General features: G+C 45.4%; 1 protein-coding gene across 2 annotated transcripts; it reads right to left on the reverse strand.

The window, feature by feature from the left end:
- Positions 1–1369: 1369 nt before the first annotated feature.
- Positions 1370–25159, reverse strand: LOC143957094 (mannose-binding protein C-like). 2 transcript variants are annotated; one of them, XM_077467234.1, is made up of 6 exons: positions 25087–25159; positions 18325–18526; positions 16919–17044; positions 6282–6356; positions 4608–4623; positions 1370–2637 (listed from the first exon to the last, which is right to left on the reverse strand). In XM_077467234.1, exons 1-6 carry the CDS (start codon positions 25087–25089, stop codon positions 2274–2276), a joined length of 786 nt encoding a protein of 261 aa, XP_077323360.1. In that variant the 5' UTR covers positions 25090–25159; the 3' UTR covers positions 1370–2273. The 2 variants fall into 2 exon arrangements, with proteins under 2 accessions (XP_077323360.1, XP_077323359.1); XM_077467233.1 differs by lacking the exon at positions 25087–25159 and adding an exon at positions 18611–18749.
- Positions 25160–27870: the final 2711 nt, after the last annotated feature.

A 27870-nucleotide genomic window follows, 5' to 3' on the forward strand; every position in this document is an offset into this window, starting at 1 on the left:
GAAAATGAAGTACAGCAACTGACTGATACAAGTGGATACACAGTATTCAGGAAACAGTGAGTACCAGACTCTTGGAATTGGAGACTTTCTTCTTTGCACAATTAGGACTATACTCCTGTTGAGAAATCTCTGTTTGGTACCAGATCACCTGTGTTTTAAAGGGAGTGCCTTTATTCTGAAGGAATAGATCAGGTTTAGTGTCCTCTACTGCAAATTGTTAAAGTGTATAATATTGGGGTATCCCTAGGCTCCCCCTATCCCAGTTCTCAAATAAAAAACGCTAAAAGACATGTGCAGCCTGTCCCTGACTCAAGTGACTATGACATACCATGAGCCTGGCGGCTGTTTGCCTATAGGGGAATGGAACCAAACAGCCAGACCAGTCCTGTAATTTTATCAAATTACAAAAAGGCCAAAACAAGCTACTGGCTTGACAACCTGAAGGTCTCATATGGCTAGTTCAACAACCAATCAGACCTCTTTCATCTTCATGTTATCAGACATAAATACACAATTTCTTATTGGTTGTTAGGGTTACTGTCTTTAGCTCATCATAACTGCTCTTTGAACTGACCAAACGTGATTGTGGTATGATAGCACATATGTCAGGTCACTTGAGACCAGGTGACAGATGCACTCCGTCGGAGTCGGAAGTGCACCGCTAGGTAGTGGACCTTAGGACTGACTGCTGCAGATTGTACCCAGGGAGATTCAGAGACACAGGTCTACAGGATCACTAACACAAATCCCAATGGGAGCTGGAGCATAGATTCCCCAGGGCGTGGAGTCTAAGAGCCAGCGGGTGTTCGCCAGAGCCTCCAGTGGTGAGGATGGACTGCACTGCAGTCTGGCTCCAGGTCGCGGCCCCTAGGGTCTCACAGCTCACGCTCACAGTAGACTACAGGAGAAGGAAGCAGCAGGCTGTAACGACAAGGATAGTAAGGGGATACGGTAGAGGTCAGCGTAACCAGCAGACAGGAACAACAGAGTACACGCCAAATGTTCAGGGTCACAGGCAGACAGGGATGGTCAGGGACATGCAAAAGGTCAAGGTCACAAGCAGACAGGAATCGTTGAGAACACGCCAAGGTCAGTAACAGAGTCAAACATAGAGCACACGGCAAGCAGGAACCAGGAAGCCAAACACACAATGAATACACAATTGATCAGCACTGTTGGCTTGCAGTGCACAGGTTAATATAGGGTTCCCTGATAGGGCCTGGGGTGGAGCCATGCTTAGAGGAGAGGTTATAAAAACCACCAGGTGGAAGTGGCTGGCCTCTTAGTCAGAACACATGAGGGGAGGTAAGCAACAAGAGGAAGATCACTGCATAACCATGACAACATATTTAAAACAATAGACGGTAAGTCAACTTTGAGTATGAAGAATTTATTGTTTTAATATAATTTTTGTTCATATAATCAAAGACACATTTTATTTAGATAATCAGAACAGTTATTGCCCACGTTCATCAAAATTGATTACTTCTGTTAATGATTTGAAGAAATTAGGATCTGAGCCTTGTAGAGAAGATGTTAAAGGAGATGTGCACTGATAGAAATATAGAGACATCCATTGCTGACTTCCTTCTGAAAATACATGGCCTGGCTGCCTCTAGCTCTGAGCTACTTAGTATATTCTGAGTTATTGATCTAGAAGAAGCAAGGAGATTTGAAAACCAGGACCCCTGATCTGAAAACTTGCATAACTGTGTTTATCTTTACTTAATATATTCCTAGGCAAAAAAAGTAAAATTTTCAAAAACAATTTTTTTTTTAGGTAATTTTTGTGAATGTTTAGAGTTTCCCTAAATGGTTCAGCATGGCGGGTGGATAACTAGCATTTTCAGAAGGCCAAATTAGTGTCCATATTCTCTTAGTGCAGGTTTTCATTAAAGTGAACTTGTGCTCTGTCCGTGCAGGAAAAAGCTTGGTATTGTACATACTCATCTTCCCTTCACCCTTGCAACTCAATAGAGTAATACTTCATATGTCCAGGTATTTGGGAGTCTGTGACTCATCTCCTTTCCACCCAATGGGTGTCTAAACAACCAGTCACAAAGCCCCACATGGGGAGAAGAATCTTAAGCTTTGTGGAAGCTCCAACCAGGCCATATTGGCTTCCTGTGGAGGGTAAGTTAAAGGAAGATGAATATAAGCAATGACGTGAGTTGGGGTAGGTTTGGAATGTAAGCAAACAGGGTCACTTTAGAAACTGAAAGCTTCACCAGATCCATAATCACAGAGGGTAGGGTCTTGGAATTTCTGAGGATTTAGAACTCACAAATGACAAGATGTCTCTTTTCACAAATGTAATCATTCCATTTTCCATTACTACGAATCAACACGCAGTGCTCGTTTTTTCCCCTATTATTTGGTTCTCCAGAGTCAAAGTTCCTGTAGGAGATCACCACGCTGTTGAGATATTTGAAAGTTCCCTCTGTCTGTTTGTCGCTTATACCAAGGAATGCATCTTTGCCAATTTGGTTGCGAACGGTAAGAATGGCATTATTCTCTGCCAAATTTTGCGGTGAGGCCAGCTGACCTCCAGCATTTCTACAATTGGTTGCGGCTTCATCATAAGTGCCTATAGCACCATTTGAAACGTAGATTCTGTTACCACTTCTGGCACCTCCTTTAACCACTTGACCACTGGGCACTTAAACACCCTTAATAACCAGACCAATTTTCAGCTTTCAGTGCTCTCACAATTTGAATGACAATTACTCGGTCATGCAACACTGTACCCATCTGAAATTTTCGTCCTTTTTTTCCCACAAATAGAGCTTTCTTTTGGTGGTATTTGATCACCTCTGCGTTTTTTATTTTTTGTGCTATTAATGAAAAAATACCGAAAATTTTGTAAAAAAAAGCATTTTTCTTCATTTCTATTAAAATTTTTTGCAAATAAGTAATTTTTCTTCATAAATTTGGCCAAAAATGTATACTGCTAAATGTCTTTAGTAAAAATAACCCAAATTAGTGGATATTATTTATTCTGCGTGAAAGTTATAGGGTCTACAAGCTATGGTGCCAATCACTGAAAATGTATCAATTTGATCACAGCTGATGTACTGACAGTCTATCTCATTTCTGGAGACCCTAACAAGCCAGTAATGTACAAAAACCCCCCAAATGACCCCTTTTTGGAAAGTAGACATTCCAAGGTATTTAGTACGTGGCACGGTTAGTTTTTTGAAGTTGTAATTTTTTCCCACAATTCTTTGCAAAATAAAGATTTTTTTTATTTTAATTTTTTTTCACACCAAATTGTCATTTTACCAGGCTATTTCTCTCACACGGCATATACATTCCACAAATGAAACCCCAAAATACATTCTGCTGCTCCTCCTGAGTACGGTGATACCACATGTGTTAGACTTTTACACAGCCTGGCCACATACACAAGTCCAACATTGAAGTAGCAACTTCAGGCGTTCTAGGAGCATAAATTACACATCTAATACCTCAACCACCTATTACACTTATGAAGGCCCTGGAGCACCAGGACAATAGAAACGCCCACAAAGTGACCCCATTTTGGAAAGCTAACACCCAGGTGGGCACTGATGGGCACAGGTGGGCACTGATGGACACAGGCGCCACTGATGGACACAGGCGGCACTGATGGACACAGGCGGCACTGATGGGGCACTGCAGTGGCACAGGTGGCACTGATGGGCGCAGGTGGCACTGATGGGCGCAGGTGGCACTGATGGGCACAGGTGGCACTGATGGGCACTATAGTGACTTTGGTGGCACTGGTGTGGCTCTGGTGGCACTGATTAGCACACAGATGGCACTGGTGGGCACAGGCGGCACTGGTGGGCACAGGCGGCACTGGTGGGCACAGGCGGCACTGGTGGGCACAGACGGCACTGATGTGGCACTGCAGTGGCGCAGATGAGCACTGATGGGCACAGATGGCACTGATGGGCACAGGTGGCACTGATGGGCACAGGTGGCACTGATGGGCACAGGTGGCACTGGTGTGGCACTGGTGTGGCACTGGTATGGCACTGGTATGCACTGTAGTGGCACTGGTATGCACTGGGGTGGCACTGGGGTGGCACTGGGGTGGCTCTGCTGGCACAGAGGTGGCACAGAGGTGGCACAGAGGTGGCAAAGGTGGCACAGGTCGCACAGGTGGCACAGATGTGGCACAGGTGATAGATGGCACTGGTCTGGCACTGGTCTGGCACTGTTCTGGCACTGTTGTGGCACTATTTGGGCACTGCTGGGCACTGCTGGGCACTCACGGTTATTTTTTATTTTCACTGGAATGTTCTCCTCTCCTCTCACGCTGCATCGGTGTGAGGAGAGGAGACTGATGACCTTAGCTTGACCCGGCAAGCCGAATTGTTTACATTTGTGATCGCTCCGTCATTGGACGGAGCGATCACGTGGTAAAGGACCGCTGCCATTGGTCCTTTACCGCGATCCGTGTTGCGCCGGGTCCCGTGAACTCGGCGAGCACGGATGTTCCGGCGTGCGCGCCCCAGGGGGCGCGCACGAACGATTCTCCGGGAGGCCGTTAATTAACGGCCTCTCAGAGATAGCAAACCGACCTATAGCCGTTAATCGGCTATAGGCCGGTTATTAAGTGGTTAAGATATGCAAAAGCTGAAACAAGAAGTGGAAAAGGGATAAAGAAAGAAACCTCTTTGATCATGGAACTGTACTTTTGTTGCCTATTAAAATAAAATATATTCTTTCCTGTACATTATCTACTTAGCAAGTAAATGTTATTGCCTGGCATTACCTCCTTCTGTGCAGTACATACTGGCACAGTTTGCCCGAGTCAATTCCTGAAATTGTGGGGAGATATACCTGCTGTGGTCAGGTCTACCTCACTATTAGAATATCCCCTCTTGTCTGCGTTGGTTTTTCCCAGTCTCCCCCCACAGTCCACAAGCATACTAAGCCAGATTAATTTAAAAAAAGTGAACGAAGATCTGTCTGTGATTCCAGATGGTATCCAGCCTCTTTCAGGTTTGAGCTTAAAATTGGCGACCCGCTGGAGGGAAGGCATACTTTTTTTTTCACTTTTTAACAACGAGGTCCATTGGTAGCTTAAAAGAGAGGTAGGCTTTTTTTTTCTCCTGTTAATACGACTAATGAGACCAAATGTTGCAGCTGACCCCCGGCATCTCTGCACTGAGAACCGAGCCACCGAACACCACCGATGGCTGGGTTCTCACTTTTCCCTGAGCAAAATAGAGCTGCTCACTGTCACCCAGCAGCTCTCTCCTGCTCTGCTCCTGCACGCTCATTGGAGCACTGAGTTGTGGAGGGGCAGGGAGCGGCCGTCTCAGCCTCAAAAGAGGCTCGCTGAGAGGCTGAGACGGCCATCAGTCAAGGCAGCTGGTTGATCCAGACTTCAGAAGTTGGGATGATGCGCTGCCTCAGCTGATTGCCGTGACATCAGCGGAGAGCAGACTTTAGACCACTCTCCGCTAAAAAAAACAGGTCACAGGAGTGCAAAATTAATTTCACTCCTGTGAACCATAGGAGAAGCCAAGCCTAAAAACCTCAGGCTGGACTTCTCCTTTAAAAGGTCAGTCCACTCAAAAATTATATTTCATTCTTTGGTGAACGCTGGAGAGTTGAACCCCCAGACAGTCCCTTCGGTTTCTATACTGTTGATATCTCTGCAGTAGGATTTTGGGTCTACACACACCTGTTGTGCCCATTATGAGGGGTTCCCACCAAACATATGCTGAGTTCCCAAGTCTGCTATTTTCATGGTGTGGTCATTGTTAATCTTAATCTATAGCAGTATTCCTCAACCTTTTTTTCAGCCACAGCACCCTTTATAAAATTGCAAAACTTTGAGGCACACTATTCTAAAATGTGTAACGTATGACTTATGAATAAGAAACCTGAGCCTGGGGCAATGAACACCACAAAATGGTAAAATTGAAATCACATCAGAAGCCCCCTTCATATCAGAGTTCACTCCTTCATGTCAGAAGCCTCCACCATGCCAGAGGACCCCCCTTCCCGTCAGAGTCCCCTAAACATCAAAGCCCCCCCCCTATAAATTTGAGACTCCATCACATCGGAGTCCCTCCTCTAAACAAGAGCCCCCCATTGCATCAGAGTATCCCCATGATAGAGTCCTCCCCTCACATCAGAATCTTCCCATCACTGCCAAGTTCCCCATCATAGAGTCCTCTCCATGTGGATATAGTGAAAAGTTGGTGTCATGCTTTCGGCCACCTGGGTAAACCCAAATGGCACCCTGGGTGTAAAACTTTGATTTGTAGCATCCAGCTCACCTTTTTTTTGTTGGTCTAATTCTGATTGAAGTCGTCTTTCCAAATTCAAGATTTGCTGTTTAAGATTTTCAAGTGCTAAGAAAAAAAGTCAATTAGTACTTGCAGAACTTACAGTAAAAGCTACTTCTTTTTTAAGCCTACAGGTAAAACATATTTAGTGGGTACTGTATATATGCTAAATTCTTTAAAGCCACAGAATGCAGGTTACAGCAAACCTGTGCTCCATGAAAAGGAGGGTAAACTATAGAAAGACTGAAAATAATTCACCTAGAGGTGCCTGAGAATACAATGAGGTATTTACAAGCTCCTTGGGAGCGATAAAACAGAAGAAACTCAGTTATGGGCTATGAAGTTTGAGCTCTGACCTGCCCAGTCCTGCTTTCTAAATATCATTATTGGTTACTAAAAACATTAATCATATTGAAGGACTTATAGTATGGTGAAGGAGGCAGGAGAATCCCTACTTCAGAACCAAAGTTGTTATTAGCATAATTGAGCCCCTTGAGTTTTTGCACTTCCTGGGTGGCTTCTGAAACTTTTGAAAAGTAATTGTAGACGACAGTGGCCTTCTGCTTTATAGCCTTGCTTTTGGTTTGGGTTTACTTTCAGGAAAAAAATAGGGCCATGCAACAACTTTAAATTTTCACTCTCTTCGTGTTCGCCCACTGCTTCACTTGCCCAGAGTTACCTAACATTTCTAGTCATGAGGGAGAGTGTAACTCCCCCCTCTTCTTCCCACATGACTAGTCTGATGCTTGGTGATTGGCTAATCAAACAATCCATGTACTGTGATGATGTAACATGTCTCTTTTTCAAATTCACCGAACCCCTTCCCGCCACTACCTCCTGGCCCTTTAAAAGCTTCTAAATGCTGGGAGGCGTAGGTGGGCATTCAGGTCATGTGACTGCTGTGATTGGCTGTCACAGCGGTAAAATGTTTGGAAAGCTTCTGATCGCAAATATGCATTGGGAACTTTTTGGTCCCCACCGTTGACAGTGCTGGGAGCGCACAGAGCACACACTCTCAACACAGAAATGTTTTTTCATAGGGCCACATATATTGCAGCCTCTCCAGCATTAAAGCCAAACCTCTGAGAGTGTGTATATGCCCCCTGTTGACCGGAAGAGGTTAAGAAAATAGAATTTGAAAAAATAAATTTGACCCACTAATATTAAAATGTGTCTGAAGAGGTTAAATGTGCTATATATCACCACACACTCCGGAGTTAGAGCAATGATTCCAGATCCCTCATTTATGGGTAACTCTAAACTGATGGGCTATAATGCTATATATACAATACTATACCCACAGTTGGGCTGTTGATTATCATCTGAATAGATATAGCATTTACTCACGTGAGCACTTTATTCTCATGAGTGTGGAGTTTTTGCAATCACATAATAATTTTCTTTTTGATGACTGTTTTTATGCCCGGCGCTGTGGGGCATCAATGGGGGCTAGATTTTTGCCCTCAATGGCGAATTTGTACATGGGGTGGTGAGAAGAAATTTCCTTGTTTTCCCCCGATAGTAAAGTTGGTACATAACATCAAGTGGTATGGGCGCTACAGTATATTGATGATCTGCTGATGGTGTAGGATGGGGATGACACCTCTTTGAAGGATTTTGTTGAGCAGCTCAATGACAATCAGCGTAATTTACAATTCAATGTTTGTTCTAATTCCCTGAGCATTGACTTCCTGGACATCACCCCGAGTGGGAATCTAGAGACTGGGGCCATACACACCAGTACCTACAGGAAGCCATTCTCAGGCAATACAACACTTCATGCCACGAGCTGCCACCAATCCCACACTGTGAGAGCTTTACCTATAAGGGTATATTTTCCCGAGCCAGGGGGAAATTCTCTTTGTATACAGCCTTCTTAAACTGCAGATACAGCCTTATCATTACTGTGAGGCTGGCCTAGAGAGGTTACTGGGATTCAGGGATTAAGAAGGGCCTGGATCATGTAAAAGAGAAGCATAAGGAGGCATCTTTAGGCAGCACTTATAGTGGGAGATCAGGCAATAAGAAGTATGACATTAATATATGAGAAGGGATATCTGATACTGGCTGCCCAGCTACCTTTGTCACTACTTTTTCTAAGGAATACCAGCAGGTGGTCGGTATAGGTAAAACCAATTTACCCATCCTTTATTCAGATAAAAGTCTCCATAAGGTATTAAGGGCAGGTTGTCGTTTTTCCAGTTGGAGGGCCCTCACTTTGGGGGTCCTCCCTAGTTTATTTACATTGCAGAAATTCCAGCCTACCTGTCTTACCCTGGAGGTTTTCAATGCAGTTTTAAAACATGTAGACATTGTCACCTGAATTCTTCAACTGAGTGTTTTAGTTCATCCAGTTCAGGCGAAAGTTTTGAAATTAACCACTAGACGACCAGCTGCCACAGTTACACTGCAGAAGGTTGGCTCTCCTGGGCAAATCGCCGTAGGTATACGTCGGCCGCTTTAAGATCACCAGGGGGGATGCTTGTGCCGATGTTCGCCGGGCACCTGAAATCGGTCCTGAGAGACACAGAACGGAGGTCTGTCAGTGTAAACAAACAGATCTCCATTCTGTTAGGAGTGAGGAGAGCGATCTGTTGTTCATACTAAGTATGAAAAAACGATCTCCTCCTTCAGGCAGTCCCATCCCCCCACAGTTAGAATCACTCCCTAGGACACACATTTAACTCCTTGATCACCCCCCTGGTGTTAACCTGGTGGGGACAAAAGTAGGTGACTTTTGAATAGGGAAGCTTGGTGGATTTTTAGGCTTAAAACCAGAGTCCCCCAGGTTTTAAACCTCAGATGGATTCTGGATTTACATTTACGGTAATTTTAACATTTTTCTTTTTTCCCTTTTCCACCAATTCTCATATTCTGTTGTCTCTATTTTTGATATCCCCTTCCCTATGGTCATTCACTTTTTTCTATTCTGTCATATTAATCAGTTATTATTATTTTTTTTTATTATTTTTATTTCTATTTTGTGGTTTGCTTTTCCAGAAAAACTTTAACCCTCCTCTTTCTCTGGTTTCATTGTTTCAATTTGACAATCATTAGGTTATTTGGAAACCCCTGTGATCAATGAAGGAGTAGGGGGGTGTTTGGTTTTTACACTATATATGTTGTGCTGTTTCTGTACATAACTGTTGTGAACAAGGCCATTATGGCTGAAACGTGCTAACTTCTGCTGTACATATTCATCTTTTATGGAGCTACAATAAATTTGGACTTATTGAAGAGCATGTATGGAGTTTCGGATTGTCTTCTATCCATAGACTTTACACATTAACCGTATGTGGGCAACTATGTTGAATGCTTTTGCAAAATCAAAGTATACCACGTCCACAGCCACCCCTCTGTCTAAGGTTTTACTCACCTCCTCATAAAAGGAAATTGTTAGATTTGTCTGACAACTTCTGTCTTTCATGATAAAAACATTATATTGAATGTACTCTTGTGACAAAAGCCAGTGTTCAAAAAAGACTAGAAAAACATAATCTGCATAAATGTCCAGAATGGCTTATACCCAAGAGTTCTCAAAGAACTAAGCCATATTATAGTCAGACCATTATTCCTAATTTTTTAAGACAGCTTGCTGACTGGAATGGTACCAGCAGAAAAAAGCAAACGTGGTACCTATATTTAAAAAAAGTGACAAGATATACAGTATTCCTAGGAACTACAGACCAGTCAGCCTATCATTAATAGTTTGTAAACTACAGGAAGGAATGATAAGGGGCCATATCCAATAAATTGATGATGAAAATAGTATCATTAGTATGAACAAACAGGGTTGTGATTAATGGCATTTTTCTCCGAATGGTATGGAGTTGTGAGCGGGGGGGCACTCAAGGGCTCTGTCCAGGGACCAATTCTGATTAACTTGTTCATAAACGATATAGAGGTTGGAATAAATAATTAAATCTCAGTGTTTGTGGATAATAAAAAGGTAAGCAGGGCAATAACTTGACATCAGGATGCCACAACTTTACAAGAAGACAATTAAAATAGAGGGGTGAGCAGTTGTATGACAGATGAGGTTTAATATCAAAAAATGTAAAGTGACGCACTTGAGAACTAAAAATATGCATGAAATATAAATATTAGGGGGACAACCTCTGGGGGAATTGATGATGAAAATGGATCTGGGGGTCCTAGTAGATCACAGCAATAGCATGCAATGCCAAGCTGCACCAAGCAAGGCCACCAGACTATTAGCATGCATTAAAAACGATATTTACTTTCTACCACTATAAACAACTCTGGTTCGGCCACATCTTGAATATGCCATCCAGTTCTCATCAATAGTGATGGACGAACGTTTCGCCCGGCGGTCGTTTCGCGGCGAATTTCCGACTTTCGCCGTCCGCGGGTTCGAACGCCTTTTTCCGTCGTTCGCCCCGGCGGACTTACGTGTTTAATGTATACAAGAACTTTAACCTTTCGTGACACGTTTATCATGTGTTACAGGACAACCAATTGAGACATGACAGCTCATGGACACTTGGACATTCCCCCTAACCTATAAATACACCCGATCCGGTGGCCATTTTACATTCTTTCTTCTGTCACTGTAGGGAAAGGATCCTGTGTGGAGTAGGGACAGAGAAAACGCTAGCTATTTGGTACACAAAAGTTCTTTTCAGGACTGGTATAGGTGTTAGGTCAGCAGCCTGAGTTTCTTTTGTCAGTTTAGATAAAGGGACAGAGCGCTGTATGCTGCTATTTTAGGGACAGCTCAGCCAGATTAGTCTTTCTTCATCATCATCATCATCATCATCATTAGCTGTTACTATCAGGTCCACAAAAGAGCTGTTCCAGCTAATCGTTCCAGCCTACTCTTTTTTGCCAATTTGTATAGGGACAGGCAGGAAGCAGTGTGTCAGGCAGTGAGGATAATTTTAAAGACTTGCTGTTACTATTAGTTCCACAAAGGTTCTTTTCAGGACTGGTATCAGTGGTACGGTAATAGGCTTGTACACGTATAATATTCTTTCTTCCAAATATAGAAAGAATATTATACTTGACTGCTGCCCTTCTGCTGCAGTCTGCTAATCATTCACAACTCACTTGTTCCACAAAGCTCTTTATCAGGACTGGTAACTTGGTCTGTCTAGGGTGCTACGGTACATAGGCTTGGGTGCGGTACAGTCTGCTGTTCTGTAAGGACCGCTATCGGTCCACAATACATAGGGTTGCCGTGCACTACTGCTGACCGCTGCCCTATACTGCAGCAGTCCTTCAGCGGTATAGGGACTGACGCACAGTCTGCTAAACACTAATACACAACCTGCTTGGTCCACAAAAGTTCTTATAAGGACTGGTAACTTGGTATAGGGTGCTACGGTACATAGGCCTGAGTGCGTTACAGTCTGCTGTTCTGTAAGGACCGCTATCGGTCCACAATACATAGGGTTGCCGTGCACTACTGCTGACCGCTGCCCTATACTGCAGCAGTCCTTCATTGGTATAGGGACTGACGTACAGTCTGCTAATCACTAACACACAACCTGCTTGGTCCACAAAAGTTCTTATAAGGACTGGTAACTTGGTATAGGGTGCTACGGTACATAGGCCTGAGTGCGTTACAGTCTGCTGTTCTGTAAGGACCGCTATCGGTCCACAATACATAGGGTTGCCGTGCACTACTGCTGACCGCTGCCCTATACTGCAGCAGTCCTTCAGCGGTATAGGGACTGACGCACAGTCTGCTAAACACTAACACACAACCTGCTTGGTCCACAAAAGTTTTTATAAGGACTGGTAACTTGGTATAGGGTGCTACGGTACATAGGCCTGAGTGCAGTACAGTCTGCTGTTCTGTAAGGACCGCTATCGGTCCACAATACATAGGGTTGCCGTGCACTACTGCTGACCGCTGCCCTATACTGCAGCAGTCCTTCATTGGTATAGGGACTGACGTACAGTCTGCTAATCACTAACACACAACCTGCTTGGTCCACAAAAGTTCTTATAAGGACTGGTAACTTGGTATAGGGTGCTACGGTACATAGGCCTGAGTGCGTTACAGTCTGCTGTTCTGTAAGGACCGCTATCGGTCCACAATACATAGGGTTGCCGTGCACTACTGCTGACCGCTGCCCTATACTGCAGCAGTCCTTCAGCGGTATAGGGACTGACGCACAGTCTGCTAAACACTAACACACAACCTGCTTGGTCCACAAAAGTTTTTATAAGGACTGGTAACTTGGTATAGGGTGCTACGGTACATAGGCCTGAGTGCAGTACAGTCTGCTGTTCTGTAAGGACCGCTATCGGTCCACAATACATAGGGTTGACGTGCACTACTGCTGACCGCTGCCCTATACTGCAGCAGTCCTTCAGCGGTATAGGGACTAAGAGTTTTGTCACAGGGTGATTTAAAAAATGACAGGCAGAGGAAGAGGCAGGCCCTTCCGCAGGGGTGGTAGGGGTAGGGCAGGAGCAACAGCCTTGAGCCAAAGTGGGAAGTTGCAGAAGGTGCGTTCAATTACTTTAAAGGACGCACCAGACTTGGTTGAGTGGCTCACTCAGCCTTATTCTTCTGCACCCTCCTCATCCTCTCGATCTGCACCCTCTTCTTCACTCTCTGCTATGTGCACCCCCAAAGACACTACCACCAACAACACCACCACCACCACATACCTTCCGCTTGAGTGCAAATGGGGGCCTTCATGCTCCAGTGTTTTAATAGGGACCCCCGTATAAAAAGCATGAGGGTCAAGGACCAGTACTGGGTGGCAACGTACTTAGATCCCCGGTACAAACACAAAATGGCGGAAATGTTACCGCCGTCGCAGAGGGCTGTCAGAATGCAGCACTTCCAGGCCTTGCTTCGAGAAATGCTGCATTCTGCTTTTGCGTGCGCTGGCAGAGGAGCAATTCCCACTCCCAGAGAAGGATTTGCGGGTACCAATCCAACAGCGCCTGCAAGAAGAGGCCGGTTTGAAGATGTGTTGGTGACTTCGGATATGAGGTCATTCTTTCAGCCGACCCATCGACAGGTGTCATCCGGATCCAGCATCAGGGAACGCCTAGACCGTCAGGTGTCCGACTACATTGGGTTAACGGCCGATGTGGACGCTCTGAGGAGTGATGAACCCCTAGACTACTGGGTGGGCAGGCTTGACCTCTGGCCAGAGCTTGCCCAATTTGCAATCGAACTGTTGGCTTGCCCCTCATCCAGTGTCCTGTCCGAAAGGACGTTCAGCGCAGCAGGGGGGATTGTGACCGATAAGCGTACTCGCCTAGCTCACGACAGTGTTAACTACCTCACATTTCTAAAAATGAATGAGGCATGGATCTCGGAGGAATTCAACACATGTGATCAGTAGACCATGTATATGTCTATAAACAATTTTTGGAATCAAGCACACAGACCTTCTTAATTCATTTGGCTCACTTCCCTGACCCAAAAAAGCACACCGTACTATATGCCCCTACCCTCCTCTTTGAAGAGGTTGAGCGGTGTCATATTTCTACTGGGGCTGCTTATTATGAGGGGTTCCCACCATCCCTGTGCTGTGCTGACTTCCTCCTGGGTGTTCTTATTATGAGGGGCTCCCACCATCCCTGTGCTGTGCTGACTTCCTCCTGGGGGTTCTTATTATGAGGGGATCACACCATCCCTGTGCTGTGCTGACTTCCTCCTGGGGCTGCTTACGGTGCTGCTGTCAGCGCTGTATGTCACGGAGCTGCTGTCAGCGCTGTATGTCACGGAGCTGCTGTCAGCGCTGTATGTCACGGAGCTGCTGTCAGCGCTGTATGTCACGGAGCTGCTGTCAGCGCTGTATGTCACGGAGCTGCTGTCAGCGCTGTATGTCACGGAGCTGCTGTCAGCGCTGTATGTCACGGAGCTGCTGTCAGCGCTGTATGTCACGGAGCTGCTGTCAGCGCTGTATGTCACGGTGCTGCTGTCAGCGCTGTATGTCACGGAGCTGCTGTCAGCGCTGTATGTCACGGAGCTGCTGTCAGTGCTGTATGTCACGGAGCTGCTGTCAGCGCTGTATGTCACGGAGCTGCTGTCAGCGCTGTATGTCACGGAGCTGCTGTCAGCGCTGTATGTCACGGTGCTGCTGTCAGCGCTGTATGTCACGGAGCTGCTGTCAGCGCTGTATGTCACGGAGCTGCTGTCAGCGCTGTATGTCACGGAGCTGCTGTCAGCGCTGTATGTCACGGAGCTGCTGTCAGCGCTGTATGTCACGGAGCTGCTGTCAGCGCTGTATGTCACGGTGCTGATGTCAGTGCTCTGTATTACGGTGCTGCTGTCAGTGCTCTGTATCTCCTGCACCCTCTTGTTTGCCTACCCTGGTCCCTGACCTTCCCTCTCCTCCATTGCCTTCATTAGCTCCATAGTCCTGAATTGTCAGAACAATTTCCCAAATAAAAAAAAAATGCTTGTAGTTATCGATCCCAAATTCACCTCATACATGTATTATGCTATTGTCCAGGTGGTGGGACTACGTGCTACCCCCTAATAATTACCCCGTGGCCGCAAATTCGACCTAAAGGTTTGCGAAATTCGCCTCCCATTGAAGTCAATGGAGCCCGCGGCGAACGGTCGTTTTCGCGAACGTTTGTGTCCGTTCGCGTTTCGCGTTCGCGAAACGTCCCGTCGGAAGTTCGTCCATCACTACTCATCAACAGTCTTTAGGAAGGATGTGCTTGAACTGGAGAGAGTCCAAAAAAGGGCAACAAAGCTAACAAGGGGTCTGGAGGACCTCAGTTATGAGGAACGACTACAAACAATAAACATATTCTCTCTGTAGACTAGGTGCTTAAAGTGGGGTGCCCCCTAAAATTTTTTTTAAAAGTCAGCAGCTACAAATACTGCAGCTGCTGACTTTTAATAATCGGACACTTACCTGTCCCAGGGTCCAGCGATGCGGGGGAACGAAGCCCCCCCTCGTTCCCCTCTCCGCTGCACCGGCATTCTTACTGTGGGCACCCGGCTGTGGCTTCACAGCCAGGCACCCACTGCGCATGGCCCGTGATACACCGCACAGTCATCTGGGACACGTGACAGGTCCCAGATGACTGTACGGCACTGAGGAGAAGTGATGCCACCAGCCCGGGCAATGAAGGAGGCAGACTACGAGGAACCCCCTAGCAACAGGCAGTTAGAGGTGAGTAAAAAAAAAAATTCCAATTTTTTTTTTTTACATTTTTTTATGAATTTTAAGCAATTTTTTTTGGGTGGCAACACCACTTTAAGAGGGGATCACAGTATACACATCTTTAAATCATGACTGTATCATTGCGAGAAAACTATTTAATCTAAGGTCTTGAAAGAAGACACACAGACACACAATGAAGTTTGATGAGAAGTGGTTCAATCTTAAGGGGGTTGTAAACCCTTGAGATTTTTCACCTTAATACATTCTATGCATTAAGGTCAAAAACCTCCTATGATGCAGCTGCCCCCCAGAGCTCCCCTTTTACTTACCTAAACCCGGTCTTTCCAGTGACAGGGAGGAGCACACCAGCTCCAGGTGGTGTCTCGGGTCCTGATTGGATAGATTGATAGCAGTGCAGCCATTGGCTCCCGGTGCTGTCAATCAAATCCAATGACAAGGGAGCTGGGGGGGGGGGGGGGGTGGGGCTGTCCTGCTGTCTGTGTCAATGGATGCAGCAGTAGGACACGAGAGTGGCCCACACGGGTGAGCGGCTCTGCAACAGGCCACTTCAGAAGAGGAGGAGCCAGGAGCGCAGCTGAGGGATCCCAGAAGAGGAGGATCAGGACCACTCTGTGCAAAACCAACTGCACAGAGGAGGTAAGTATGACATGTTTGTTTAAAAAACAAAACAAAAAAATTAACCTTTAGATATCCCTTAAACTGCATATGGGGTTCTTTACTGTTAAAACAGTAAGAATGTGGAAATCCCTTCCGCAGTTGCTGGTGTCAGCAGGGAGTATAGATAACCCTTTAGATTAGTTTCTTAGCAAAAACAATTAATGGTCTTAATAAATAATTTTCAACAATTGAGACTTCAAATGAAGATATGTTTAGGGCTATTCTAAAGCCCAATAAGATCTTTAGATTACAGCAGCTAACTACATTCTAGCCGCAGCCATGGCTTGAGTAGAAAAGCCTACCCCCTGCCAGTATGCTGCAGAGAAGGACCCTTGCTCCCTGCATGGAAGCAGTTAACTTACTGCAAAAATCTGACCTGCTCCCTACTGATTCAGACCTATAGCTCTGCAATAAACAAAGCTCGTGCTCCCGCTGATTGGAGAATTTGGCTCTAACTCAGCAGGGGATCACTACTTCCCCACAGAGAGCAATGATCCCATTCTGCAGCATGCTGGCTGGGGATGGGCTTTTCTATTCAAGGTGTGACTGATTTAAAGAAACAAACTGTAATTCTTTGCATAGTTCAAAAAACCTTGCGATGAGGATGGACCTGATTGCACCTAAGGTTGAAAAGTTCAGCCGCCCTTCTATATATCGTTCAATTGAAAGATTACATGAATAATGCATTTACTAGAAATATGTGGTTCAAGAGCATCTTCTATTTCACATAAACACTCATGTGATCTAGACATGTTTTATGATGCAACCTTAATATCTTCAACTAAATGATTTGTAGGTGAAACTATGTGCTCTCATAGATGGCTTTCTTTTTACCTGCATTTGCACTGTCTCCTCTCTCTCCTTTTGCTCCTGGTGGTCCCTGTTCTCCTCTTGGTCCAGGTGGTCCAGCTGCCCCTGCAAGTCCATTTGATCCTGGAGGTCCCTGTGGACCTGCTGGCCCTGGTTAATCAAGTCAATACATTTACTGACAGAGTTTATGCTTTAAAAGTAAAAAACAACTGCACAGCTATATTTTTAAGCACATCATAAGGCAATAACTATCTGTTATTGGTAAATATTAATTTTAAACAAAGAATGGCCCATTTATAATGATGGGGCTATTCAATTGTTGCAGCTTCTGGGGTTGTAAAGGTAATTTTTTTATTTTCTACATAGTTTCCTTTAAGCTAGTGCATTGTTGGTTCACTTACCTTTTCCTTTGATTTCCCTTCTAAATGTTTTTTTGCTTTGTCTGAATATCTCACTTCCTGTTTCTCCTCAGTAAACTTCTCACCATCATCCGAGCTGGTGGTTAGTCAGCCAGAACAGCTTACTGAACAGCTTACTGAGGAGGAACAGGAAGTGAGAAATTCAGACAAAGAAAACAAAGAAAAAAAAACATTTAGAAGGGAAATGGAAGGAAAAGATAAGTGAACCAACAATGCACTAGCTTAAAGGAACCTATGTAGAAAATCGCCCAATTGAAACACTGAAACTTAATCAAGCCGCTACAGAAAACCTCACCTAGAGATAGCTACAGTGTAGACCTGGAGATGGTAGTTCTTTGAACCTGGAGTCATCTGCGTTATAGACCTAGAGGTAGCTGTTTTGCTGACATGGAAGTGAATGCTCTATGGACCTGGAGGTGACTTCTCTATAGACCTGGATGTAACAACACTATGGTCCTGGAAGTAGCTGCTCTGTGGACTTGGAGATTTCTGTTCAAAGGACTTAGAGATGGCTGCTTTATGGAACTGGAGGTGGCTGGAACAATTTGCAGCTTCTTTATAAACTGGCTCATACAGTTTAGGCATTTGGTGTCATTAAAATTTCCTTTATACCTGTTTTTCCCTTTCCCTTCTTTCTCCGTCTGTCCCATTTATGCCGAATAAGCCATCCATTCTAGGAGCTCCACATGTGATAATAGAGTAGGCATTCTCATCTGGGTCATGGCACACTTGTGTGGCTGGTGTGCTGCACACAGAAAGCCTTTTATCTTAATGCATAGAATGCTTTAAGATAAAAGACCTTCTGCCTTTACAACTTCTTTAACCTGGATATGGCATCAATATGGTCCTGGAAATAGCTGCTCTGTGGGCTTGGAGATTACTGTTCACTGGACCTAGAGGTGGCTGTTTTATGGACCTTGAGGTGGTTGGAACAATTTGCAGATTCTGTATAAACTGGCCTCATACAGTTTAAGCATTTGGAAGCGTTAAAATAATTTCTTTCATTGATACCTGTTTCTCCCCTTTGTCCTCTTTCTCCATCTGTTCCATTTATGCCCGGTAAGCCATCCTTTCCAGGAGCTCCACATGTGATAATAGAGTAGGCATTCTCATCCGAGTCATAGCATACTTGTGTGGCTGGTGTCACTAAAGTCACATGGAGCAAAAGAACACCAAGAACCTTCACGATTTGTATATTGCACATTTTTTTAGTCTGTAGAGAAGAAAGAATTTTTTTTGTCACTGACAGCCAAAAAACCCCAAAAATGCAATAATGACTGCAGACACGCATACACACTCTGTAACAGAACATATAGTAGACCTATGAGGACTGCTGGCTATACAGGTATGATCGGACCATCTTAAGGCTCCTATCTGTGTTATCTGTCCTCTACATAAGTATGTTTAGGTCAAACTCTTCAAGTTCTCTTGAAGGAAAGAATAGTGATCATAAAATGTTTTCTAAGCTTTCCAATGAAAGCTCAGCCAGGCGTGTCTGGTGATATCAGTTTGTGTTGGATGTCATTCGGTCTGGGCAATAAGCAACTGTCATATTGTGTCAATTATTACTTTGATTACCATGAGTACCTTGAGCTATTTCAGTTATGTAGTTAGATTAGTTAGATATAGCACTGGCTCACTGTATTTAGTGGCACTGCAATTGTTCTGTCAGGTAAATGTAGCTGTGTTCACTGTAATCAATGCAGCTGCCTTTGATTAGTTAGGTCTGTTCAGTGTTTCAGCTGCTGCTAGTTCGACTGCCCACCTGCTCTCCAGAGAACTGTAGAATTCTCTGGAACATAGGTGTGGGGCAATGCAAATGGCAGTATGAATATTTATACAGCCCATGCCAATTCTAGGGAGCATGGCCCTTAATGCTGCTGGGACTCTGAATAAATACTCTTAGACACTGAGCTTTGGGGTCTTTTCCTGCAGAGAATCAGTCCAGCCTGGGGGGCTGCTGCCCTCCAGGGCAGTGGTGCCAAGTGCTTGCTGTTCTTGAAGCCTCATGTGAACAACCTGAGAACCTGGATGCTTAAGCTACAGAGAGCTGACTGGGGTGCTGTCTGCTGAAGATCTAGTCTGCTATCACTGGAGAAAGGTGTTGCTGGAAGGATGGATGGAGGCAACCAACTGTCCCTTGACAATTTGTGAGTGCAGACTGCTGTGAAAGATCTTAGAGACTTTTGCTCTGCTGCCACCCCTCTTGAAATAAAAAGTCAACTGTGTGTGACATTTGCTGGTGTCCTGAAGAGCTCAGTCTGATTCTATGTGAAGGGACTTTGCTCTTGTTGAAAGAAGTCTGTATTGAACTGCTTCTACTACAAGCCAAGTCCATGGATTGCTATAGGCATGGGCTTCTGCTTCAGCTTTTCAGAAAGGAGTTTATTGTCCTAAATCTGTATATAGTTCTGTTTTTGGAGTATCCCACTCAATTCCCTCAACGCTATCCAAGTTCTCCAAGGATAAAAACAACAAAATCAGCAACCTTAAGCCCTGTAAACATGGACAGAATGTCGGGAGATATTTGCCGGTATAAAAAATACCAGCTGACATTCTGCCGGTGTGTATGTCGGACATGCATCCTGGAGAACCAACAGCCGACGACTTCCGGTCAGCACTCTCAGCCAATGGCAGAGAGCACTGATCAGAGTTTCCTGATGGGGGGGGGGAGACCGAACAGCTCAGAGGGGGAAATTACTGCACTAACCTCAAATGGTTAGTACAGTGGCTCCCGGGCTTTAGACTTGTTATTAGGCCAAAGAATGGCTGTGATCATGTGCCTGGCTGAGGGACAATCCACTGGGAAAGGGACCTGGCAAATATCCAGCTCCTACGGGGGTAAGCATTACAGTTATTTTTTTGTTTGTTTAATTTCGGATATAGTGTGTTCCTTTTGGAAGCCTTTTAGGGTTGTTTTGAAACATTTCATATTAGAGTGATGAAGGGTTTCAGCCATTTAGGGCTTTATTGCATATATTTTAGTGGCTGAACTTTCTGGCAACATTCTTATTCCAGCACCCACATTAAGGTTTATATTCAGCAGTCCAATTTGGACATAAAACAGGTGGAGCTCTCCCTAAAAAATGCACATAAAGTAATAGACACCTTCCTCTTGTACAATTAACTAGAGTGATTGTAGTCTGTCAAGTATTTATTGTTTTCTTTGGTGTTCCCATTGGGTCATTTCCTTTTTTCCTTTTGAACACCAGGACACAGGGGTAAGAAAACATTTGAATTCTGAAAGTAGAGGACAAGAGAGGGATGCTGGATCTCTTAAAGTGTAAGTAAACCCCCCTATCGTTTTCAGCCAAGGAAGCTGCCATCTTTGCCTCTGTTTAATATAAAACTACCATGATGCTGCACATGTGATCAGTCATGACACCAGCCATTGGATGGTTTAACAGTTTGATTGAGAGCACAACCAATGGGAGTGTTACATTTCCGGTGTAGTGTCACAGTTTGCTGCCTATCACAGGATGGTGCGGAAGTGACGTTGTTGCGTACTGCGCATGCGCGATGCGTTCCAAACGCTCGCGCCGTGCGTTCCAACATAGTTTCGGCAATACAGTTCAGCGAAACCATCACATAATGTTACGGAAGTGATGTTACACACAACACAAACACGGGCCACGTTGTTGCGTACTGCGCATGCGCGATGCGTTCCAAACACTTGCGCCGTGCGTTCCAACATAGTTTCGGCAATACAGTTCAGCGAAACCATCACATAATGTTACGGAAGTGTTCGTTACAACACTAATACTTCCCTTGTTACCTAGTAGGTTTTGCATTGCTGGGACTTGTAGTGCCTATCCTGAGCTACATGCTTCAATGTTCAGTGTCCTCATCCCTATCCCCATGCTTCAATGTTCAGTGTCCATCCTTATCCCCGTGCTTCAATGTTCAGTGTCCTCATCCTTATCCCCGAGCTTCAATGTTCAGTGTCCATCCTTATCCCCGTGCTTCAATGTTCAGTGTCCTCATCCCTATCCGCGAGCTTCAATGTTCAGTGTCCTCATCCTTATCCCTGTGCTTCAATGTTCAGTGTCCTCATCCCTATCCCCATGCTTCAATGTTCAGTGTCCTCATCCCTATCCGCAAGCTTCAATGTTCAGTGTCCTCATCCTTATCCCTGTGATTCAATGTTCAGTGTCCTCATCCCTATCCGCAAGCTTTAAATGTTCAGTGTCCTCATCCTTATCCCCGAGCTTCAATGTTCAGTGTCCTCATCCCTATCCCCCTGCTTCAATGTTCAGTGTCCTCATCCCTATCCCCCTGCTTCAATGTTCAGTGTCCTCATCCCTATCCGCGAGCTTCAATGTTCAGTGTCCTCATCCTTATCCCTGAGCTTCAATGTTCAGTGTCCTCATCCCTATCCCCCTGCTTCAATGTTCAGTGTCCTCATCCCTATCCGCGAGCTTCAATGTTCAGTGTCCTCATCCTTATCCCCCTGCTTCAATGTTCAGGGTCCTCATCCTTATCCCCGAGCTTCAATGTTCAGTGTCCTCATCCCTATCCCCCTGCTTCAATGTTCAGTGTCCTCATCCCTATCCGCGAGCTTCAATGTTCAGTGTCCTCATCCTTATCCCTGTGCTTCAATGTTCAGTGTCCTCATCCCTATCCCCATGCTTCAATGTTCAGTGTCCTCATCCCTATCCGCAAGCTTCAATGTTCAGTGTCCTCATCCTTATCCCTGTGCTTCAATGTTCAGTGTCCTCATCCCTATCCGCAAGCTTTAAATGTTCAGTGTCCTCATCCTTATCCCCGAGCTTCAATGTTCAGTGTCCTCATCCCTATCCCCCTGCTTCAATGTTCAGTGTCCTCATCCCTATCCCCCTGCTTCAATGTTCAGTGTCCTCATCCCTATCCGCGAGCTTCAATGTTCAGTGTCCTCATCCTTATCCCTGAGCTTCAATGTTCAGTGTCCTCATCCCTATCCCCCTGCTTCAATGTTCAGTGTCCTCATCCCTATCCGCGAGCTTCAATGTTCAGTGTCCTCATCCTTATCCCCCTGCTTCAATGTTCAGGGTCCTCATCCTTATCCCCGAGCTTCAATGTTCAGTGTCCTCATCCCTATCCCCCTGCTTCAATGTTCAGTGTCCTCATCCCTATCCGCGAGCTTCAATGTTCAGTGTCCTCATCCTTATCCCTGAGCTTCAATGTTCAGTGTCCTCATCCCTATCCCCCTGCTTCAATGTTCAGTGTCCTCATCCCTATCCGCGAGCTTCAATGTTCAGTGTCCTCATCCTTATCCCCCTGCTTCAATGTTCAGGGTCCTCATCCTTAACCCCGAGCTTCAATGTTCAGTGTCCTCATCCCTATCCCCCTGCTTCAATGTTCAGTGTCCTCATCCCTATCCGCGAGCTTCAATGTTCAGTGTCCTCATCCTTATCCCCCTGCTTCGATGAGGACACTGAACATCGAAGCATGGGGATAAGGATGAGGACACTGAACATTGAAGCTTGCGGATAGGGATGAGGACACTGAACATTGAAGCACAGGGATAAGGATGGACACTGAACATTGAAGCTCGGGGATAGGGATGAGGACACTGAACATTGAAGCAGGGGGATAGGGATGAGGACACTGAACATTGAAGCTCGGGGATAAGGATGAGGACACTGAACATTGAAGCAGGGGGATAGGGATGAGGACACTGAACATTGAAGCTCGGGGATAAGGATGAGGACACTGAACATTGAAGCTCGGGGATAGGGATGAGGACACTGAACATTGAAGCATGGGGATAGGGATGAGGACACTGAACATTGAAGCATGTAGCTCAGGATAGGCACTACAAGTCCCAGCAATGCAAAACCTACTAGGTAACAAGGGAAGTATTAGTGTTGTAACGAACACTTCCGTAACATTATGTGATGGTTACGCTGAACTGTATTGCCGAAACTATGTTGGAACGCACGGCGCAAGTGTTTGGACCGCATCGCGCATGCGCAGTACGCAACAACGTGGCCCGTGTTTGTGTTGTGTGTAACATCACTTCCGTAACATTATGTGATGGTTTCGCTGAACTGTATTGCCGAAACTATGTTGGAACGCACGGCGCGAGCGTTTGGAACGCATCGCGCATGCGCAGTACGCAACAACGTCACTTCCGCACCATCCTGTGATAGGCAGCAAACTGTGACACTACACCGGCATGCCCCGGAAATGAAACTGTTTTTTGGATGGGTTTACTTCCGCTTTAATCAAGTGAATGTTCTCAGTCAATTCTTATGTAGTGTAGTGGGAATGATTATCGTTAAGATCCGTACACACAGGCCGAATGTCGGGAGACATCGGCAGGTTAAAAAAAAATGTCCGACATGTGTGTATATCAGTCTGTCCGACAGAAGCTTCTTTCGGACAAGCATGCTGGAATACCAGCAGCTGACCAACTCCTGATCAGCGCTCTCAGCCAATGGCAGAACACAACAGCTCAGTGGTCGAGATCGCTGTACTAACTTCTCATAGTTAGTTCAGCGTCTCCGACCGGAGCTGACAGTTATTTTTTGTTCAACCTGCTGGTATATACCAGGCTTTAGGCATGTCTCCTATGAGTTGTGGCCAAAGGTCAACTCTTTGCATGAGTAGAGACTGAATGTACAATAAATTCCTAATAAATATTCTAAAACTTCATATAAAACTTTTAAACAACCAATTAGTCAATCCTTCTTTAATTATTTATCAGCTACCTGAATTTCAAAATTTCATCCAAAAATTATTTAGTTGAAAAACAAAAAAAGTAACTGTACCTACTTTCTTCTTTTATTCCAAGTTAGAAATGTGTAGATATACACTATACTGTCAAAGTATTGGGATGCCTGCCATTACACACACATGAACTTTATTGGAATCCCAGTGTTAGTCTGTAGGGTTCAATTTTGAGATTTGCCCACCCTTTGCAGCTATAACAGTTTCAACTCTTCTGGGAAGGCTGTCCACAAGGTTTAGGAGTGTGTCTATGGGAATGTTTAACCATTCTTCCAGAAGCACATTTGTGAAGTCAGGCACTGATGTTGAACGAGAAGGCCTGGCTCTCAGTCTCCACTCTAATTCATCCCAAAAGTGTTCTATCGGGTTGAGGACTCTGTGCAGATCAGTCAAGTTCTTCCATTCCAATCTCACTCATCCACACTATATTGCCAAAAGTATTGGACCTCCGCTCCAAATCATTTGGTGGAGGGGGGATTATGGTGTGGGGTTGGGCTTGGCCCCTTAGTTTCAGTGAAGGGAACGCTTAAGGGTTCAGCATACCAAGACATTTTGGACAATGTCATGCTCCCAACATTGTGGGAACAGTTTGAGGATGGCCCCTTCCTGTTCAAACATGACTGTGCACCAGTGCACAAAGCAAGGTCCCTAAAGACATGGATCAGCGAGTTTGGGGTGGAGGAACTTGCTATATATTTTAATTTAGAAATATAATTTGAGCAGGACAAAGATTCTGTGATTTTCTGTCCTGCAACCATGGGTTGCAGGAAAGAAAATAACTTGATTCCCCCATTAACACAGACATTGTTAATGGTGGAATCCCATAAACGAGTGTGTTCTCCAAAGCAGGGGGGCACAGGGAGTCATCTCTGCCAGGAGAACACAGTGATTACTATAGCCGCTGGCAAAAATTGCATGCTAAAAATCTGACATACTGGTTGTACCCAAGTCAATCGATGGATCCACTTGGGTATAATCAGCCTGTTCATAGATGGATCCAATTAATTTATGGTTGCTTAATTCCCTCATTCAAATGACACTTGATAGTATCTTGGTACTCACCATCTTGGACACAATGTTCTAAGATGTAGAATCATCAGCAGGTGATCTAGTTGAGTACTGAAGGTGCACATCTATATATACTAACATGTTATTTAATTTAATGCATGCCTTTATTTGTACACTAAATAAAACATAGATAAAAATTATTTAATCTTCAAATATGTATTTTCCTGAGAATTTTACTTTCAAAATATTTTATTTTATAGTAAAGGCACTTACATACGTATAACAGTACATAAACTAACTGCAGCAGGGAGGGCCTGCTGTCACAATGTAAGTAATGAAAACAGAAGACATTAGTGAAAGACAGACAATATCAAAAGGGTACAGTCGGCATGCCCTTCCTCATCGAGGGGCTACATGAAAAAGAGGTAACCGGAGGGTGACCCCCCCGGGAGAGCCCACCAAGTAGAACTATTAGGGGTAGCTCCCAGGAACCCCCATCCCGACACCCCTAATAGGGAACTTGCTGTGCCAGGATGGGGGAGTATCCTCCCGGGCCCCCCCCCTCTCAGAGGGATAAAGCAGTTGGAGGACCGTCTGCAGTGGGTACCGCAACATTATATTGGACTGTATGGTGAACCTGTCAATTACAGCTCTGTTGAGCAAACCAAAAACATAGAACGACTAGAAGGACAGAGAAAAGAAAAGAGGAGGAGAAGAGGAGAGCAGAGGGGTAAGGGGAGGTAAGCTATGTCCTGAAAGGGTGGAAGGTTATAGCGGGGGAATGTTTCGCATTCATTGTACGAGAGGGCGCTTTAGGGGTTAGGTCTGGTCACTAGGGGAGAGCCTGGGGGTACCCCAGGCAGCAGGGAGATTCCCATGTAACGGGCCCAAGGGTCCCACACCTTTCGGAATTTAGGCGTGGTGTCTGACAGAATACCTGACAGTTTTTCTTGGGACATTATCCACGATATCTTCCTCTTAACTGCGAGGAAGGAGGGTTTGGGTTGCTTCCATGCTGAGGCAATCGCAATTTTGGCTCCTAATAGGATAAAATAAGTTAGTTTCTGAATGTTACCAGACATCAAAGGAACCGGGGTATTGAGTAACGCAACCTCTGGAGTTCTCGGAACCCGGCAGCCTGTGACTAAGTAAATCAAGTTAAAGATTTTAGTCCAGAACGAACGAAGTCTAGGGCATTCCCACCAGATGTGGATCATGGAGCCACGAAGTTGGCACCCCCTGAAACATAAGGGGTTAGCCGTGGGATATATTTTGGCTAGCCTTACTGGAGTGAGGTACCACCTGGTGATCAGTTTGATGCTAGCCTCCATTAGTGAGGTGTTCTGGATCCCACGAAAGGATCTGGCTAGGGCCAGCTGCCAGGTTTCGAGACTGCGAGAGGTCTGGAGATCAGATTCCCAAGCCGTCATATAGGGGGATTTGCCCGTTGGGGAAGTGAGAGCCGCGTAGATCACTGAAATACCACCCCTCTGCTCCCCGATCCCACCACACCAGGCTTCATATTCAGTAAAGGAAGGAGGAAGGGGTTTGTTTTTCCAAAGTGAGTTCAAGAAGTGAGATATTTGTTGGAAGCGGAACCTCTCTGTATCTGGTAGCTCTAAGTGTTCGATACAATAAGCTAGGGAAATCGGACCCCTGGAATTGAAAAAGTGACCTATCCGGTATAGTCCCTTGTCCAACCACCATCTGAAGGCCTCAATGTTTAGACCAGGGGGGAAGTCATGATTACGGAACATGTGAGCAAGGGGTCTTAAAGTGGAGACTAGGGAAGGCTCTTTGCGAAGACCGTCCCATAGGGCGCAGGAGTGAGATAGGGATGGGGACATGATGGGCGGCCTGGCTTTGGGCGGACACCATAATAGAAAATCTAGTGTAAAGGAGGGAACCGAACAGCGTTCTATGGACTGCCAATCCGGTTTCTCATATTTGGAGTAGATCGAGGAGAGTTGGGCTAGGCGAGCTGCAAGGTAGTATTTGTGGAGGTTAGGCAGACCCAACCCCCCCCTACGTCTGTGCAGGAAGAGCGTGTTTTGCGGTAGACGGTATCCCTTATTACCCCAGATATATTTCAGTATTTTGCTTTGCAGAGAGCAAAGGTGGTCCTTCCGAACTGGTATTGGCAGGGCTCGAAAATAGTAGAGGATTTTGGGGAGAAGGGTCATTTTTATGGAGTTGATCCGGCCAAGCCAGGATAGTTCGTGTTTAGACCATGAGGAGAGATCAGTTTCCAGCTGTCTGTATAATTTGGGGTAATTGTGGGCATACAACATCTCTATTTTAGGTGTAAGGGAGATACCCAAGTATTGGATGGCAGTGTCACTCCATTGGAACGGAAAGGATTGTTTGAGTGAGAGGACTTGGTGGGTGGGGAGAGAAATATTCAACGCCACAGACTTGGAGTAATTAACCCTCAAGCCTGAGACCTTGGCAAAGTCGTCCAATACCCGGGATAAGTTGGGCAGGGTTGTGAGGGGGGAAGTGAGGAACAACAGTATGTCGTCCGCGAAGAGTCCACATTTGTGCGTTTGGCTACCGCATTGGACACCTCCAATGTCCATATTGTGGCGGACTGCGATCGCCAGTGTTTCAATGGCTATTGCAAATATGAGGGGGGACAGGGGGCACCCCTGTCTGGTCCCCCTGGTGATGGGAATTGGCTCAGAGAGGTATCCCTGCATTCGAATTTGGGCCCTCGGCTGGGAGTATAAGGCCCGTAATAAGCCCAGGAAGCGAGCCCCAAATCCCCACCTGTCAAAGAGCTGGAAGATGTACTGCCATGAGACCGAGTCGAAAGCCTTCTGAATATCTAAGGAAAGG

This window comes from Lithobates pipiens, unplaced genomic scaffold (genome assembly GCF_037356315.1).
Source record: "Lithobates pipiens isolate NorthernLeopardFrog02 unplaced genomic scaffold, aLitPip1_a1.2 Scaffold_51, whole genome shotgun sequence".
Lineage (NCBI taxonomy): Eukaryota > Metazoa > Chordata > Amphibia > Anura > Ranidae > Lithobates > Lithobates pipiens.

Excerpts from the sequence above, each read along its gene's own strand:
- LOC143957094 (XM_077467233.1), bottom strand. Across the intron at positions 17,045-18,324 it reads AGGACAAAGGGGAGAAACAG|GGCCAGCAGGTCCACAGGGA; the intron begins GTATCAATGAAA and ends TTGATTAACCAG. Across the intron at positions 6,357-16,918 it reads AGGAGACAGTGCAAATGCAG|CACTTGAAAATCTTAAACAG; the intron begins GTAAAAAGAAAG and ends TTTTTTTCTTAG.